The sequence below is a fragment of the Lagenorhynchus albirostris genome, chromosome 3, assembly GCF_949774975.1.
Source record: "Lagenorhynchus albirostris chromosome 3, mLagAlb1.1, whole genome shotgun sequence".
In the NCBI taxonomy this organism is placed as follows: Eukaryota; Metazoa; Chordata; class Mammalia; order Artiodactyla; family Delphinidae; genus Lagenorhynchus; species Lagenorhynchus albirostris.
The window spans coordinates 148,586,036-148,604,591 of record NC_083097.1 but is presented as its reverse complement, the minus strand read 5'-3'; the positions used below and the strand labels follow the sequence as shown (position 1 = coordinate 148,604,591).

General features: G+C 45.4%; 1 protein-coding gene and 1 long non-coding RNA gene across 7 annotated transcripts in view; one reads left to right on the top strand and one right to left on the bottom strand.

Annotated features, from left to right (window-relative positions):
• The window catches only part of LOC132517298 (uncharacterized), a 157,261-nt gene extending 152,836 nt beyond the window's left edge, over window positions 1-4,425 (bottom strand). The window contains exons 1-2 of one of the 2 annotated variants that reach the window (XR_009539681.1): window positions 3,819-4,425; window positions 3,271-3,419 (exon numbers count right to left, since the gene is read on the bottom strand). This is a non-coding gene — a long non-coding RNA (uncharacterized LOC132517298). The remainder of the gene's footprint in view (window positions 1-3,270; window positions 3,420-3,818) is intronic. The other variant, XR_009539682.1, reaches the window with a different exon arrangement.
• Window positions 4,091-14,451, top strand: BOD1 (biorientation of chromosomes in cell division 1). 5 transcript variants are annotated; one of them, XM_060144212.1, is made up of 5 exons: window positions 4,091-4,571; window positions 6,253-6,315; window positions 8,330-8,454; window positions 10,909-10,975; window positions 12,268-12,406. In XM_060144212.1, the coding sequence occupies exons 1-5, from the start codon at window positions 4,335-4,337 to the stop codon at window positions 12,367-12,369; spliced, it is 594 nt and encodes a 197-aa protein (XP_060000195.1). In that variant the 5' UTR covers window positions 4,091-4,334; the 3' UTR covers window positions 12,370-12,406. The 5 variants fall into 5 exon arrangements, with proteins under 5 accessions (XP_060000195.1, XP_060000197.1, XP_060000198.1 ...); XM_060144211.1 differs by lacking the exon at window positions 10,909-10,975 and adding an exon at window positions 13,661-14,451 and having other exon boundaries at window positions 4,096-4,571; window positions 12,268-12,464; XM_060144214.1 differs by lacking the exons at window positions 10,909-10,975; window positions 12,268-12,406 and adding an exon at window positions 13,661-14,451.
• Window positions 14,452-18,556: the final 4,105 nt, after the last annotated feature.

Here is an 18,556-nt window from a genome sequence, read left to right as displayed (position 1 = left end):
GCAAAGTAATTAAATATGCATTAATTCTGAATATATATTATTCAAGATTTCTGCCCACAACAGACTACAGATGAGTACATTAGGATGTTGTTTCAAGACCATATTAGTGCCTACCATGTGCCACCTTCTGCATATATATTATCTCTACATTTCACGACAAACGGAGGCTCAGAAGATTGTCCTAGGTCACATAGACGATAGCAGAGGTGCTGGATCCAAACTCAAGCCAGATTCCAAACTTCCCATTCTTTTCTCTACATTATATCAGGTTGCCTCTTCCACTCAGCATTCTTTAGTAATGATAATTCAAAATGACAGCGTGTTAAAAACACTGCAGCCTGAAATGTTATCTAAGATGCATGTTAGGTGGGAGAGGCAGTGGTAGTATCGATTGGTGCTGAGGACGCCTGCTTATCAAAGCCCTGTTTTCTGAGTGTGTATTTGGATCCAATCTGTCATTAGAGATGCTGGAAAACATCGCAAAGAAACAAACAAAAAGCAGCCAAGATCCTTTGATGCAGATGTAGCCAATACACTACAGACAGGCAATCTCGAGAAACGCTGGATGCTGTCAATTAAGAAATGAATACCTGTCCAGCCTAAGAATTAGTAAGGCTCTTTGGATGAAAACAAGGAAGCAAGGAGAAAAAGGGCCACACCATGAACATGGATAAGGACCCACAACCTGTCTACCCCAAGTGGATGTGGTGTCTAAATGCAGCCCTGGGCTCTGGAATGCTCTTGCTTATATAACCGGATCTTGGATTAGAAGGTTGGAAGGTTACCAAGGCAACACACAGACTGACTTCTAACCCTGGGGCCTGCTCCCAGCCCCAGGTTCCTAGTCCAGTTCAGTCACACATATGGAAAGCTCACTAGAACACCTAACCCCTCTGTATATATAGTCAATATATTGAGTATATTCTGCCATTCGGTGGAGGGAGGTATCAAAAATCTTGAATGGGGCTTCCCTGGTGGTGCAGTGGTTGAGAGTCCGCCTGCCGATGCAGGGGACACGGGTTCGTGCCCCGGTCCGGGAGGATCCCACATGCTGCGGAGCAGCTGGGCCCGTGAGCCGTGGCCACTGAGCCTGCGCATCCGGAGCCTGTGCTCCGCAACGGGAGAGGCCACGACAGTGAGACGTCCGCGTATCGCATTAAAAAAAAAAAAAAAATCTTGAATGGCCTGATCCTATACTTAGAAGAGCAAATTTCCCATTTACTCATTCATTACTTTCTTCTTCCATCCATCTATCATATATTTACAAAGAGCCCGTATGTACCAGACACTGTTCTAGGTGCTGGGCACACAGTGATAAACGAAACAGACAATTCATTCCTTCATGGAATTTAGAAGTTAGCAGAGGAGACAGTGGTTAATCAAATAACTTCCCAACCCAAATGTGAATTTGTGGCTGTAATATGTTATCAACACTTGCTGAGGACCAGGAATTATTATGCTAAGTGGATTGCTAAAATGGAACTGAGGCTCGGAGAGGTGATGCAACTTTCCCAAAGTCACACCACCCCAAAGTGATGGAGCTGGGCTTCCAATTCAGTGCCCCTGATGCAAAAAGCCCACGCACTTGGCTGCTTTTTCACATCTCCCTTGGCAAACTGTGTATCTCATTTCTAGTTTCTGCCCTTTCTCCTTTGAGATCTGGGTTTGGCCTGCAGTCTTTGACATAAAATATTCCAACACCTAATATGTACAATTCACTGGGCTCAGGAAACTTGTTACAGACAAATTTTAACAATGAGAGGCAACAATTATTTTTTCCTAAAGGATATCTGAAAATGAGATCACCACCTGGGCCAAAATTAAAACAGTGTTCTGCATAGAAATTTCTAAAGGTCCTGTATTATTAATACAGCAATGGCGCTCCCTGGTGACAATTATTGTGTATTACATGCTCCTTGACTTGGGGGAGGAATACATTTTGGATGTAGTGGAAGCTTCCTACTGCAAATTTGGACGAACAACAAGCCTCCCCTAGTCTTGATTTCCTTCACTCCTCGTTCCCCCGACCCCACCACACCCAATTTATATCAAAATTCCAGAGGCAAGGTCACAGGTATAGGGTGCAGCCTCTTTTCACAGTTGAGAGTTCTAGCAACTAGGACACAAGGTCCCCATGAGACTGACAAAGGGTTAAACCATTTGCTGCCAATCTCTAGGATCACTGACCCATTTGGTCATGATGGATTAATCCATCATCTCCTACTTTCTTTTCTGAAAGTAGCGGCTACAAATGACACCCTCCTCCACCCACCTCCCCCGCTACACACACACACACACACACACACACACACACACACACACACACACACTCTCTCTCTCTCTCTCTCTCTCTCTCTCTCTCTCTCTCTCTCTCCCTCTCCCTCTCCCTCTCTCTCTCTCTCTCTCTCTCTCTCTCTCTCCCTCTCCCTCTCTCTCTCTCTCTCTGACTCTACCCCATGATTATAGGAAATAGACAAAAATTTACACATCTACTTTGAGCTAGGCATTGAGCGATGGGCTGGGAACACAGTGATGAAGAGCAAGCTGTGATTCCAGCTCTAAAGCTTACACTGTAGCAGGGGAAACAGGTGGCCAACTAGCCTATAAATTATTCACTTTTGATTATAATAATTGGTACAAGAAAGAGGCTCTGAGAGTCTATACCAGTGAGACAAGACCAGATTAAGTCAGAGGGTCAGAAAAGTTACCCTGGAGAAAGAGAGTAAGGGGTGCTGTGCCAAAATGAAGAGGCTGGTCAAAGTCAGGGAGCTTGGAGGAGAATGGACATGAGGCCCAGGTGGTCTGAATAGGGCCTCTCCTGGGGCTAAAGGTGGGTGATGAGTGTGGGACAACTAGGAAGAATAGTCATTAGGTAATCTCCAGGATGGTGAAGTATTAAGAGAGAATGTTGGTCATTAACTTAACCTTTGAGGAAGATTTAGCTTGAGTTAAAGGATGAGTATAAACTAACATCCCGATTTTCATTTTAAGGGTTAAACTCTGTTAAATAGGAAATGGTGGAGTGGAGAGCATCCCAGATCTCTGTCTATTATGCCTCCTCCCAGAAGGCAAGGATATTGAAGAATTTATTATTTACAACCCCTCCACTGCTTATGGAAGATGAGGAAATAACAATAGCAGGCAGAATTGCCAGGGGCTGTGGGCAGGAGTTCAGTCAATAATGGACAAAAGGCTGAATGGAAGAGAGGACAGTGGTGGCAGTTCCAACAGTAAACTGGGGCTACAAAAAAATCAAGAAAAAAGCCTTACCTTTGATGCCAGCTAGTTCTCAGAATGTAGAACACCTTAGGTTAAACATTGCCAAGATTTGGATTCAGGAAACCTTTGTTCAAACCCTCCTCTTCCACCTCTAGCTACGTGATCAGGGTAACAAACTTTCTGTGCCTCCATTTCTGCCTCTGTAAAATAGCGATGACAAGATCTGCATTTTAGATTGTGAAGTAGTGTATGTGAAGTACTTAGCATCATGCCTGTAATATTCCAATTACTCAATATTCGTTTATTATTACTGACAATATTTAATATCTGGAAGGAAATACATAAAATAGAGAATCAGAGAAATTTTTTTACAGCAGTTTTCCATTATTTTTCAATTTGCTAAAATAAGTATGCATTTCTATTAAAATCAGAAGGGGAAATACACCCACAATTTCTGAATAAAAGAAATTTGACTAGTCCACTGCTTCCCACATTTCCTGGATCGTATTGTTCAAGAAAGGCGCGGGAATGCATGTTAAAAGCACAGATTCCTAGGCCCCGACCCAGAAATATTGAATCAGAATCTCTAAGGGACAAACCTGTGAATCTATACTTTCAATCAGCCTAGCAGACGATTCTTATAATCAGGCACTTTGAGGACGCGCTGATTTAAAGTGAGAGGGCAGTAACGGAGCAAGGAAGGCCAGCCCAGGCAGCAGCAATCACGAGGGCCTAAGCCTACAAGTCCCATACTGCCCCGCAAACTGGAGACGAGAGTCCGGAGCCTGCCGGGAGATGTAGTTTTCGTCGGCCAGACCTCTGCCTATAAGAAAGCCGGAGATGACTGCCGGAAAACCTCCTGCCCCACAATGCAGAGGTCGGCGGTGTCGTCACCCGGAGAGCGCCATGGATGGGGTGGGCGGTTTCTGCCGCCTCTACCGCCACCTCTGCTGCCTCAGAAGCTGCCGTTGCCGCCGTCCTCGCCGCCACCATTTCCTTCTCCCCCGCCGCCGCCTCCTCCTTCTCCGGCCCCTCGGCCACCTCTACACGACCCAGGCCCTTTGTCCTTGAGAGGAATCCGTATTCAGTCTCCTTCGCGGGCCCGGGGTGCAGCCATGGCGGACGGCGGGGGCGGAGGGGGCACCGGCGCGGTGGGCGGCGGCGGCGCCGGCCAAGCCTCGGCGGGGGCGACGACAGGCGCGACGGGAGCCGGTGGGAGCGGCGGCCCCATCAACCCGGCCTCACTGCCTCCCGGCGACCCGCAGCTCATCGCGCTCATCGTGGAGCAGCTCAAGAGCCGGGGGCTGTTTGACAGCTTCCGCCGGGACTGCCTGGCCGACGTGGACACCAAGGTAGATTAGGCCGCCTGGACTCAGGCGGGCCGGGCTGGGCATGAGGCTGCCAGGGTTGCATTTCGCATTTCCAAAGGAGAGAGAAAAACAAAAGACACCTTAAAAATCTCAGCAGCGAGGAGACCGCTTAGGGCAGTATAGGAAGCTTTCTGAGGGATGCCCACGTGGGTTCGGCTCCCAGCCCCATCACTATTCTGTGCGACTTAGCCCAGTCGCATCTCTCAACTTGGGGATCCAACACCGGTTTCACAGCCTGCCTATCTCCTGTCTTTCCCAAGATGGGACTCCTTTAAAGCCCTCAGTAACAAATCTCAGTATGTTAAAAACAGTGGAGGAAACCAGGTAAGTAAGCGTGAATGGTTTGAATGCACAATCATCAGCCTATAATAACTGTTCCTTTTTTCTAGCTTAGTGATTTGCAGACTTGCATGCACAGTTAATTAAGGTACACTGTTGTAGAACCAGCACCCTATTTTGCTCTCCATCATTGACTGAAAGGGATTTGGTGCCTATTTTAGATCCTAATGCCATAGGTCAACCCAGTCAACAGATAGTACAATGCTGTTTCACTTTACTTACTTGCCAAGGTTCATTTGTATTCAGTGAAGTCACGTGTGTTAAGTGTCAGACAAACAGCAGTTGCTGGAATATTTGTTTACTCCCTTTTCAGAAGCTTCTCCAACAAGACTTAGGAGGCTCTGTTCCTGAATGGGCTGCTAGAGGGAAGTGATTTCTCCCCTCTGAGCCTATCATGGAAATCTTTTGCGTACCTCACAGCAAGATTGTGAGCTTAAAACTAGGCCTTCAAAATAGGGAAAGACCTTGTCCATGTACCCATTAAACATTTATTGATGGGGCTTGTGGATACAGGAACGAGCAAGTCACTACCCAGTCCTCAAAGATTGTATTCTAGGGTAGAAAACTGAAACGTAGACCAGATAGTATAAATAGTAAGTGGTGTATGCTGTTATTCTCCAAGATTAAAAACTCAAGGAGAAGTGCTATCCTTGAAATGGGGTGTTTAATTTTCCTTATTTAAGGTTCCCAGGTACATATTGACAGAGCTTTCACCTTTTCCAGTACTGGGTGTTCTCAACTTCCCATTACAAGTTCTCCCCTCATGTTTCATTTGTCTCACTGGGTTTTGTGTGGCTTAATCAATGTAGTATACATTACTTTAAATTGGTATTGAGAATCTGTTGGGGGAGAGGGAATTGGAGCCTTCACCACTTAACATCTCCTTAGATGTTCTTTCTGGTAGTCACCTGGTTGTCTTAATTCTTTTTTTTTTTTTTTTTTTTTTTTTGGCGGTACGCAGGCCTCTCACTGCCGTGGCCTCTCCCGTTGCGGAGCACAGGCTCCAGACGCGCAGGCTCAGCGGCCATGACTCACGGGCCCAGCCGCTCTGCGGCATGCGGGATCCTCCCGGACCGGGGCACAAACCCGCGTCCCCTGCATCGGCAGGCGACTCTCAACTACTGGGCCACCAGGGAAGCCCTGTCTTAATTCTTGAAGATAGTGTGTTTTAGACACATCCTTTATCGCTTTAGTCCCATGGTTCTCAAAGTGTGGCCCCTAGGTCATCAGCATCACCTGACAACTTGTCACATTTATTGTTAGGCTCCACCCCAGACTACAAACATAAAAAGTGTACTGATGGTGTTTGTAATTTACTTTGCAGTGCATCCAAAATATAAACAAACAGAACAAACTGATAGGTGAAGAAGAGACGGAGATAGTGATAGTAAGTATAATAAAATGTCAGTGGCAGGCACATTAGGTCCTTTCACTTCATGAACTGAAGGGATTATTCTGTATTGTCAGGGTCTCTTAAGGTTTGGTGGTGACATTAACTGTCCTTTGTCCTTTTTCCTGTGAACCGTTTCTACCTAAAACTGGGTGAGTTATTTTGAATCGTAGAAGGTATAGTATCAGAATTAATGGTTAAAAGCTACAAATCTAATTCTAACTCCTGTAAGCCAAGGGGAGACTCTGTTGGTTCATGGGATCTAAGGAAAGCTAGAATGGATAAACTGCCAGAAGGGTAGGGATGCATTTGGAACCAGGGATGCTCCACTAGGGCTGTCTTTCATGCCTCTTCTTCATAACTCTCTTAACTGTCACTGCAGAGCAGAGTCATCCATCTGGTTACTAGTATCTATTGGTTACATCTTACAGCTTCTTCCTCTAGAAACAGCTCCAGTTCAAAAAATCCCAGGAAGTGTCTGCATCGCTCAGCATGGGGAGGCACCTACCCCTGTAGCCAGGAGAACATGGCACCCACTGCCCTCCCCACAGTAGTGGGTAATGAAGAGGGGAAGATGGTTGCCAGGAAACAGGAGTTGCTAGGCAGACGGTACAGGGGTATCTGAATTTTAGTCCTCACCCGTCTCCCTGCCTTACTCTCTCCAGGTTTGGTGGAGAGTCTTTATGCCTGTGAGTCACGGCCTTTGGGAAGAGCCCATTCATGGAGTTGAGGCCAATCGATTCCTTTGTCAGTTTCATTGACCTGACTGTTAGCAAACTTTTGTCACAATAACGCTACATGATAAACCAAATCCCAGTGACTTATAACAAGCATTTGTTCTCATGCTGATGGGGCTACAAGTCAGCTAAAGTTCCTCTGATCTAGACAGGCTTGGTGCTCAGCTGTAGGTGGCCTGGGCTTGGGTCCAAGCTGTGGGTTGGGGTAGGTCTGCTGCACATGTGCTCATCCTAGGTCCCAGGCCAAATGGACAGGGGCTGCAAAGGACTACCCTCATCAAAGGTCACCAGAGTACAAGAGCCAAGCCAGGTGGCACAGCCACATTTAGGACCTCTTGTCACTAACACTCTGTTGGCCAGAGCAGATCACACTGCTAAACGCAGTGTCACTGGGGTAGGGAAGTATTCTCTGCCCACAGTGGGAGGGGAGAGGAATGAAGTGTGAACAGCAATGCACACTGCTACACCTGGTTTGGAGAAGAACAGCTAGTGGTGCCAGAAGGTCTTGGAGGCTTAGAACATGCATTCCTTATGTTCACATGGATTCCTTGTGTTCATCAGGTTCCTTTCTGATTTTGTTCTGATCCTAGTTGGGTCTAGAACATTTGAGACCAAGAAGTGCCTGTCAGGCTCCTTTTGGGACTTAAGTTTTGCTTCCCTTCAGCCTTTCCCAGTGTTCCGTAGGCGTTGACTTCAGTCTGCATTCATGAGTCATGCTGAGGGTTGGGTGGGCCTTCATTTTATGCGGAGAACTTTCCCGAGGCCTTGCTTGTGGCCAAGAAGACCCTGTGAGGTAAGCAGGGCAGTAATACTTGTTTTACAGATGGAAATAACTGAGACTCAGGTTGGCTGACCTGTCGAAAGTCAGAGAGCTAGTAAGCAATGGAGCTGGACTAGAACCCATTTCCTTTGATTTGGAAACGGCCTGGGTCTAACCTTGGCTTTGCCACATTTTAGCCTTGTAGGCAAGTTGTTTACTTTTTCTAAGCCTGTATCCTCTAACATGAGAGCAGGAGAGAGCCAACAGGACCTCCCTCGTAGAGTTATTTGAAAAGTAAGTGGGGTAATAAAGCATCTGGCATTGTAGCAGGCACACATGTTGGTCATTAATCCATGCTCTGCCATGCTGCGTGATGATCTTCATGGACACGATGGGAATGTATTTAAGGACCTGAAATTCTGCATTTCTATGAAAAGCAGTGTTCTGAATGACTAATTTCCAAAACTTCGGTGCGTGTAACTTCTGACCTTGCCCCTTCTTTTTAATATTTTAGCCAGCTTACCAAAACCTGAGGCAGAAAGTGGATAATTTTGTGTCAACACATCTGGACAAGCAGGAGTGGAATCCTACGATGAACAAAAACCAATTGCGAAATGGTCTGAGGCAGAGTGTGGTTCAGTAAGTAAGCAGAATTGAGAGCGAAAAGGCAGTTATCACAAGCGTGACTCGCAAGAAGGCCAATGCAAGGCACTATTTGGTCAAGGTGCATGGTACTTTCCAGCAAATGTGACATACAAGTTACAGCAGACCCCGCCTCTATTAAAATTAAGGTTCAAGTAAGCAAAGAACTCAATTGAAATTCTTGCTACGCACATAGGCCTCCCATGCACACCTCTACCAGGAAAGATATTCCAAATTGTAAGACATATTTCATACTCTTTGAAGTTTTCAGTGTAATTTGAACATACGCTGGAGTTCATACCGATATATCAATGTTTGGGTCTTGGGCAAGAGCAGCTGGATCTCCTCACAAGTCAGTGTGGGTTATACAAATTTTCTGAATCCACACGGCCCCTCTAAAGTGTAATGGCAGCTTTCAGGAAGGCATGGAGTCTTATTGAGGTATATTCTTCACAGCAGCAAACTGAACCTTAGTTAATGATGTGCTACTGATCGCTCATCCAAGTGACTTCTCAGTGTCACTGGCACAAAAGTGGTGGTGGCTCAGGAAATCCAGTGTCCTAAGATAAGCTTTTTCTAATCCATTCAGAATCCTTTTTTTGCTCTTCATATCAGCACTTATGTTCAGGTTTTCTTGATCCACTGTCTCTCCTGGAATATCTAAAAGCTTGTGAAGCCTTCCCCTTTAAAAACAGAAGTATCAGGGAATTGTGCCGAGTGAAAAAAACCCAGTATCAAAAAGGTAGTGGTGCACGATTCCATTTCTGTAACATTCGTGAACTAACATATAATTATAGGGATGGAGAATAGATTAGTGACTGCTAGGGCTTAGGGTCAGGGTCGGGGGGTGAGTGTGGCTAGAAAGGAGTAGCATGAAGGGGGTGGGGTACAGGTGAGTATGTTAATTGTGGTGGTGGTTACATGAAGGTCCTCATGATAAAGTTGTGCAGAGCTACCCACGCCGACGCACATGAGTGCAACTGTAACTGAGATGTAACTGAGGTCAGGAGAGTACCCGTGCTGGTTTTCTGGGTTTTTGCGCCCACCCCCTTTGTTTTTGGAGGTATAATTGACATACAGCATATTGGTTTCAGGTATAATTAGTTTCAAACATAAAGATTCAATATATGTATATATTTTGAAATGATCACCACAGTAAGTCTAGTTAACATCCATCACCACATATAGTTACAGAATTTTTCCTTTTTCCTGTGTTCCTGGCTTTGATGTTGTACTGCAGTTGTGCACAGTACAAGCATTCGGGGTGGCTGGGTAAAGGAGTGCGTGGACCTCCCTATGTAATTCCTTGCAACTTTCTATGGATATATAATTTCAAAATAAGTTTTGTAAAATAGAAAAGGATGCTTATTAACAAGCTGGCACTTGCAGTATGGCTGTATGGCTGATGAAATCTGAATCTTTTTAAACGAAACTAAAATTTACAAAAGCTCTCAGAGTTAGGGAAGAAGCATGATACCAAAAGATGCCCAGTGCCTTGTCATTCTGGATTTATCACCCATTGCCTTTCTGTTTCTCTAGGGAGCAGACTGTGGCACAGGGATCCTTCAGAGAGAAGGGGACGATAGCTTCCACTTACTGAGCAACTATTTCATGTCTGGCACTGGTCCCTATATGTGTTATTGCTAATCCTTACAAAAAACATATTTGACAGCTACAGTAACAAATCAGATGAAACTTTTTTTTTAACCCTGCTTTCTAAAAGATTGGCAAGCATATTAAGAAACTAAATCTAAACACCAAATATTTGAAAGGGTGCCATTAATGGTATGAAAACTGTCAACGTTACTGTTAATTTCTAATACACAATGATGTCATTCTTGAGGTATGCATGTGGCGCTTCTCTTTATATACCTTTAATATGAAATGTAACACAGAAAGGTGCTTAGAACAGAGATGCAGTCTAACAAGTAATTAGAACATCCCTGTAGTCACCACCCAGGTTGAGAAATAGAACTTACCAGCACCCTCCAAAACACCCTGGCCCTGCTTCCCTCCTTTCTTGATATACCTTCCTCCTCTCAGAAGGTTACCATACTTCTGAGTTGGATGGTCATTCTTTCCTTGCTTTTTTTTCGTAGTTTTACCACCTATGTAAATATTTCCTCCTTTTTGATTTGAGCTAGAATGTATTTAACCTGAAAACATGAATTTGGATGTAGTACTGAGACACTTCTATGTGATTCTTGCTAACATTTTGAATTTGAGGCAAATTCTAATGAAGTTTTAAAGTGAAGATTTGCTACTTAACCCTGTAGATGAAACACTGCAGCCCTCAGCATTGGCTGACTGGCCTGGCTCTTCAGGCCCAGAACCTGTATCCCAGTTCTGCAGCATGGAGGGCTTAACAGGAAATCAGGCTCTACTGTTGAACCTAATTATGACTGATAAGTCTTTTAACTGCATATTTGTTCATTTCATCTTCCGTTTTAGGCTCCTGACAAGATCCTGTTTTCTCCGAACACTTTTAAAATCTCCAAGAAAGGGAGCTACACTCTTGGTACTTTGTTTTCCTTGGTCAGGCTTTCACCTCCAGTAAAGACCCCTGTGAATCTGACCTGGGAAGCGGGGTAGTGTAGGTGGACAGCCGTTGGCTTGTGCCTAAGGAGAGGTGGCTTTGCTTCCCCACTGACCCACTGGCCTGCTGCTGGCCTCGCTGTGTTCCACGGTGCTCATCTCTAAGGGCACACATTGTCTATTGGGGTCTGCCCAAAGTGCCCCTGTACTCTAATGGTGGTCTGTTTACATCTAGGCTTTCTGTTGATAAGCTGTCAGTTCCCACTGGATCTAGGAAGCACTTTATTCACTACTCAGCCTAACCAGTTCAAGGCCTGTTTCTCATCTCACTTATCACTGTGTGTGTTCACCCAGTTCTCCTTGGCTGTACCCTGACACACCATTTGCCCCATTACTGCAGGACCTATTTTTACCCAAGCAAAAACTTGAATGGCCTAAGAACTCAAGTCTAAAGGAAAGTAAGTAAAACCTGTCCACCATGCTTGTGATGGTATTTGACTGTTTTAATCCTTCGAGGAGAACAGTTCTGTTTGACCCTGCATGGACTATTTTCCAAACCCTTCAAATGAGATTTGTTTCCTGTGACCATAATCTTCCTCACTACCCACCCCTGGTGTTTGAATATAGACATCTTGACTAATTTTTGCTCTATTTCAGAAAGGATTAGGGATGTATTTTAGCCCCTTAGGAACTGAGAACCAGTCTGTTTCTTGTCTGTTTACTTGTTTGCTTCCAAGTTACCTAGTATGTGTCATAGGTAACAACCACAGCCGAAGGCCTTGTTGAATTGCTGGTGATGCTGTAAACATTCCCAGCCCTGACTGATTTGTGTTATATAAGATTTAGGGCTTACGAGCCAGGTTGCTGCTGGAGGCTGCTTCTCCTGCTTTGACTTGTGAGAGGATAGATGTTGAAGGAAATGGAGTCAAGTGGGAGGCTTACTGGCTTTGACAGACTGAGGTTTTCAACTCTCCCCGTGCCGTCGGTTCTTTCCTACCATATTGTTACTTGCTCTTTGTCTTTGGGACAGTGTTGTTTGGTTCTCTTGTACAAGGTTGAGGTGGGAGTGGATGAGATTGTGTATCAGGAATAATGATAGCTGCTGGTCATGAATTGCCCTCTAGAGATATCATGGCTTGAACCCTATGTGGTAAGTGGACCGCCCTGTGAAAGAACTCCCTCAAGGGGCGGTACTTTGCACCAGGTGGACGTTTATTGGGCTCTCTCATGACATTTGGAGGCTAAATAATGGAATGATCTATTTGTCTTCTCAAGGTCAGGGATGTTGGAAGCTGGAGTGGACAGAATTATTTCCCAGGTGGTGGATCCCAAACTAAACCACATCTTCAGGCCACAGATAGAACGAGCAATTCATGAGTTCCTGGCAGCCCAGAAAAAAGAAGCTGTGCCGGCACCCCCTCCAGAGCCTGAAAGCCAGGACCCTCCAGCCCCATCCCAGGACGCTTCCTAAGGTCCAGTATCCCGTCTTTTTTTTTTTTTTTTTGCGGTACGCGGGCCTCTCACCGTTGCGGCTTCTCCCGTTGCGGAGCACAGGCTCTGGACACGCAGGCTCAGCGGCCATGGCTCACGGGCCCAGCCACTCCGCAGCATGCGGGATCTTCCCGGACCGGGGCACGAACCCATGTCCCCTGCATCGGCAGGCGGACTCTCAACCACTGCGCCACCAGGGAAGCCCCAGTATCCCGTCTTTTGTCCAGGAACATTCACCTCTGGCTTATAGATATAGAAAATGGATAGAAAAGGGGTAAGCCATTATTGAGGGTCATGTTTCTTGTCTATTCAGAAAAGTATTTACTGCAAATGGACTTCATTTTGTTATGAGTCATTTTTTACTGAGAACTAATTAGTAATGTTTTCCTGTGTCTGTGAGTATGATTTTCTGTGCCGGCAGAGCTAAACGTTTAAGTTGTGAGTAGATGTTTCATTAGAAACCATCTGGGATGATTCGTGTGCACAAGGCAAATTCACATGAAAGTCTTGTTGTTCTGAAATTGTTTAAATGAGTCTCTCCCCTGGACATGAGTTAACTTGGGTTTACAGTTTTTATATAAAATCAAGCAATGCATTCTAAAGTGGCATCCTAAATGGGGCTCAGAGTCTGCTTTAAGTCCTGCTGGATTTCCCTGTATTTAGTAAGGATTTCAATTCACCACTGTCAGTTACCGTGGGATTCTTCTGTTATGAGCACTCCTTTTTTTTTTTTTTACATTTGAAATTTAATTTTAAAAATCAGCTCTAGATACACAAAACAATGCTTTTTGCAGAGCTTGGGAGACATTAGTAAACGTAAGCAGCGATCACCAAGTAAGCAGTGGCGGACTCAACTCAGCCATTGTTGGTAACCATCAGGGTGTGCCTCATCCCCTCATGCTACTTCCGTGTTCTCTTTGTAAGAGTCTTCAAGATGGCTGTTACTTTTGATAAATAAAATAAGCATCAGTGAGTGAACAAAGTGAGAACATCAGGCTCACATGGGGCACTCGAGAGAAATTGTCCCTTTGTACCTGTCTATATTAGGAGAACACCTCAATTCCATTATGGAGAGTAAAACATTCATTTCAAGTCTTTCTAGTTTAATTCCTTTGGGGATATAAAATTAAACATAACACAAGACTAACATTTTGATATGATTATCTTTTCTTTTTAGAATATGCCTGACACGTTTTGGAAGCTCCATTGAATTAATGGTGAAGAACTGGATTCAGTTACCTAAGAGTACAACTTCAGAGTGAAGACAGGCCAAGGTCATCACTGATTTCACAATTCAACGTTGACTGTGGGGCGGTGTCCAGATAAAGTAGGGAGCAAATGGGCCAGTAGGAGAGTTGACCACGTGGGCCCCACATCGTGCTGCCGTCTGGCCAGCCTGTCCAAGGGGTGACACCCACTAGACACTACAGATACATTAAGAAACACTACATCAACTTGGGGTTGTCCTGAAACAAACCTCTGTACTTGAACTTAGAGACTGTGTATGAATTTTAGGGTTTGTGCTTGGGGATAAGCAACAGCTACAATGAAGGCACATAACCAGTCCCAAAGATGCAATTTCAAAGAATGACAGTAAAGGTTAGCCAGGAGTAGGTATTTGACAATGCTTATTTGATACTGTTTCTCAGAGTTTCAAATAAGAGTGTACAAGCCGTTAGCATCAAATAGCTTTAAGGTTGTTATGACCCTCTTGGCCATGACTCTTTAGCTTCCGTTTCCTTTCCCCTGTAAGAGGTGTCAACACATGGGACCCTAGAATGCATGAGGAAATGTAGAATTAGGTATAAGGAAAAACATTTGCAGGCTCTCTGTCCAGGGCTGCTTCCTATCCTGCAAGGGCTAGTGAGTCTTGGGTGTGTTTATTTTATTCTCATGTTTGTGTTTTTTAGAAGGTGAATAATTAATAAGTGGCTTAAGTTTTGTAATTAAATCATTTGATACTCTGAAGTTTCGACTAATTCTTAGACCCCAGGTGCGCAGTGTAACCTTTGTCCTCGGCCTGCATGCCGTTCCTGTGCTCAACACGACTTAATGGCAGTGAAGGACTGGTAGACGTGCCTTGGAACTACCGTCGTCCTGCAGCTAGTGGGTGTCGTCCTGCAGCTAGTGGGTGTCGTCCTGCAGCTAGTGGGTGTAGCTGGAAGTGAGCAAGACGTTCCTCTCTTCCCCAGACTATTCCTGATGCCAGTCTTTAGTTGAGCGTACTGTGCTCTGTCAGTGTTTCCCAAACTTGTTTGTGGAAGTGTCACCTGGGGATTTTAAGAAAAAAATGCATATTCTGATTCAGAAGTTCTGGGAGGACCCGAGAGTGTTTCTGACAGGTTCCAGGTGATGACTCGGCATATTGCATCCCAAGCCTTGGATGATATCAAAAATTACTTCAAACTAAATGTCTTTCGTTCTTAGTTGAGTCTACTCCTGGATATTGTTACTCAGACTTTAACCTGTTTAGACTTCCACCTTTACCATCAAAACCTGTAAGTTAGGACTGCACTTCCGTATTTAGCAAGATGTTTGGGCAACATGTGCCCTTACTTCAAAGCAAGCTGACCACATGTTTGGGGCAGGCGGCAGTTACCTCTGAAGTGTGTTCTGCTTCCCGCTGAAACAGGTTGGTGTCCTTTTCAGTTTAGGATTCAACTACCAAGTCCTCAGTACCCAGAGAAGGGCCCCTCTAGTCCTCTTCACTCCACTAATAGGTAAACATGGAATGACCAGTCTTACCGGTCCTGTGCTCTGCAAGGAAGCTTCTCAGACTAGTATCCCTTCTTCAATACCATGAACCTCCTTCCCTGGGAGGCCTCTGCCACCGGACGGAGGCCTCAGCAGAGCCCCGTTCTGTCAACCCGGCCAAAGTCCTGCCCATCCAACACTGACCTCAACCCAGTGACAGGGCAGAATAGAGCAACCCAGAGAAGGTGTCCTTCTGCCCACAGATGCCCAAGTGACTGTTGTGTATGCTTTTTGGCGGACAATTTTTGGTCCATCTCAGTTCTCTTTTTTTTCCATTACAAGAGAAGGGTGTACCAGTTGATGAGAAACACCCTAATTTTCACAGAATGTTAAATATGCCAAGATACCAAGGAGTTTTGTTCTTTTTTTAAAATCAGTGTTACATCCACTAAGTCACTGTAGACTAGAGATAATTTTTTCAAATGAAATCATCAGGTTACAGGAGTAACTAACTCCTCACTACTGTTGGGACAGAGGGCTGACTTGGACTCTTAGCTGAGCCAAATTGAAATGGAAGTAGTGCCCATATTCCCTTGAGTAAGTGTAGTTAACTCGGCAGGCTGGGAAAACGAGACCAGGTAAACAGCACCAGAGGGGCTGGGAAGCCCAGAGCCACCTCTGCTCTTTCCTTCTCTCGCGCGAAGCCTATTTGCATTGTCAGTGGAGTCCTCATGCTTGTGTATTAGGTTAGGCATGCAGAACCTAGAAAATTCATGTGTTCTGAGTTAAAGTAGAAGAATTCCTCCCTGAGGAGGATGAAGCCACCCAAAAATATCTCATCCCGAAACACCCTTGCTGTATTCACTCCTAAACAAGAAACTAGTCTCGGACCTCAAGGCTTCTCTCCCTATAGTTGGCAAAACCACTGCCATTTGCAAAAGCCTCGTGAAGCACAGAACTAACCTTTGTAAGACATCACCAAATATTACCAACCTTTAGAAACCATCAAAGCCTTAGAGTCACGGTGATACAAAGAACCCCATGCTCATTCTTGTAGTCCACTTCTTTGACCTGGGGCAGTGTCTACAATTACTACTGGAGACGATCGCCCCCAGCATGTTCCCAGTTACTAGCCTAAGTGCTTGACTGGTATTGCCAAACCACCATGTCCACCTAGTCCTGACTGTCTAACTCCTTCTTGGCTTGTAGTGAAGTTGGTGGCTCCTAGATCAGATTTTCAATCATTGTTTTATCCTATTTCTGTTGTTTAACATTAACTTCTGTTTACTCATCAGGGGATGGATGTCGGGATTCCCATGCATTCTGTAACACTCATGAGCACTGTGGACTGAATAAATACTAGCAGATTCATTACAGCAGTGCTTCTGAAAGCATGCCACCCAACCACCAGCAAGCAGCATCAGTATCACCCTGGAACTGTTAGAAATGCAGCCCTGATCCCAGATCTACCGATTCAGAGACTTGGAGAAGGGGCCCACAAGCCTTCCAGATGCTTCTGATGCACACTAAAAATCATTTTCACTTTAGGAACACTTTGGAAAGTCAGCGATGCTGATTGGTAATGACGGTTTGATTATATTAGTGGATAAACATAGTGTCTACATAGTGTATAAACTCAGCGTCTCTTCTGCTCCTGAGGTGCAAGACTACCATCTCTCTCTTTTTTTTTTTTTTTTGCTAATTCTCCCATTAGTCCCTTGCAAGGACTGTGCATTTGGCCATTTTGGCTTAGAAATGTCTGCATGTAATTTAAACCTCCTTAGCTTTCAAAAGCTATAAACCATCTTCTGAAGATGAGTTTGCCAAGCAGCTCAGAATTTTGCCAGGAACTCTGCAGAAGGGCCTTCAGTGGCTCCTAAAGTTAGAGGAGAGACGTGCAGGGACCCAGCAAAGGTCAGGGCCTGGCTGGTGCCTGAGGCTGGCACTGAGGTTTGGGCTTGAAAATCACGTCTGGGTCAGCAGTGGCAAGAGGCCAGGCTCTGGTGGGAAGCAGACAGGAGCAGCCAAGCTTTCTTGAGCACTGCGCATTGCACACTGTCCATCACCTTACCCGTGGAGGAGCCAGGGGGTCCGCTTTTATGGTCTTGTCCCTGGGGATGGGCTGAACTCCAAAGCCGTGCAGTAATGATTACCTGTGCTCTCAAACTGGTCACACCGCCTGAGACCTAGCCAGTCTTTCTGACTCCAGTCTCCAAGCTGCCATTTGGCCATTCCTCCTGAAACACTGCTTTCAGCAAGTATCGTCCTCACTCACAAACCTTTGAAAGGAAGGATCAAGTGAACTAGGCACCTACGAGGTGGTAGACATTTTCGTAGGCACAACTTCATTTAATTCTCATGACCCTGTTAGGTAGGATCTATCCTCCCTTTTATGGATGAGGAAACCAAGACTCAGAGAGGTGAAGCATCTTACTCATTACACAGCTATTAAATAGGGAAGCAAGGCTTGAAGCCAAGCCTCTCTGAATTCAAAGCCCGTATTTCCCCGTCCGCCTCGCCGTTTGCTACTCTGCCGCCCTATTACTTAACAGAACAAGTTCCAACTTGTCAGTCCTCCGGGGTCCTCCCTTCATTCCAAAGGTAGGCCCAAATCAAATCAACTTGACCTCCTACATCTCGACACATGCCCTTAGTTCTAGCCAGCCTTTGCTCCCCTCACTCAAGTGCACGTCACAGGGCAGAGTTTGCCAACTGACAGGCTGCTCTGCTGTGCCCTCTAACCATATTCTGTTGGCCAAGGAGTTGTGACTGTTGTCTATTAATTACCGATATTTTTAAATGGGGAGATTTCCGTATAGATCTGTATTTCTGGCTCCTAAAGGAAAATGTCAAGGTTTGGAAACACTTTCATATTCCCACTGGATAACAGTCAGCCCAAGTTTGATAGCAGCTCACTATTTCAGATGAGTGGGACACGGCAGATGCCACAGGCTGGCTTCACCCATCTCCATCACCCTGCTGGCCCCTGAGGACATGTGAGTTGGAAATGCTTGCCCTAGAGGGCCATTATCTTGTGATTATTTTAAATTATTCAAAAACATCTCCTTAGCTGTCTTCTAGACCTTCACTTGCCATGAGACTAGATTGTTAAGCTACCCGATTTTGGTTCTAGAATTTTCAAGAGAGGAAGGGATGCCTGCGGTTCCCTCACATCCCTGTCTGGGTGTCTGCACAGAACCACCCGAGGATGCATGAGGGTGACAGGATGTAGACAGCATGGAGAGGCGGGTGTGAGGTACAAGGAGGAAGCAGGCAGAAACCAGCACCCAGTGTTCTCGAAGCCTCTCAGAGGTGCCCCAAGAGGCAGCCTTCCCGAGCCAAGGCCAGAAGAAGACTTATGTGTGGAACTAATCAGTGT

Bases quoted from the DNA above. Each gene is read 5' to 3' on its own strand.
- BOD1 (XM_060144211.1), top strand. From the start codon at position 4,335: ATGGCGGACGGCGGGGGCGGAGGGGGCACCGGCGCGGTGGGCGGCGGC. The intron at 4,572-6,252 runs GTAGATTAGGCC...TTTACTTTGCAG, and splicing joins TGGCCGACGTGGACACCAAG to TGCATCCAAAATATAAACAA. The intron at 8,455-12,267 runs GTAAGTAAGCAG...TGTCTTCTCAAG, and splicing joins CTGAGGCAGAGTGTGGTTCA to GTCAGGGATGTTGGAAGCTG.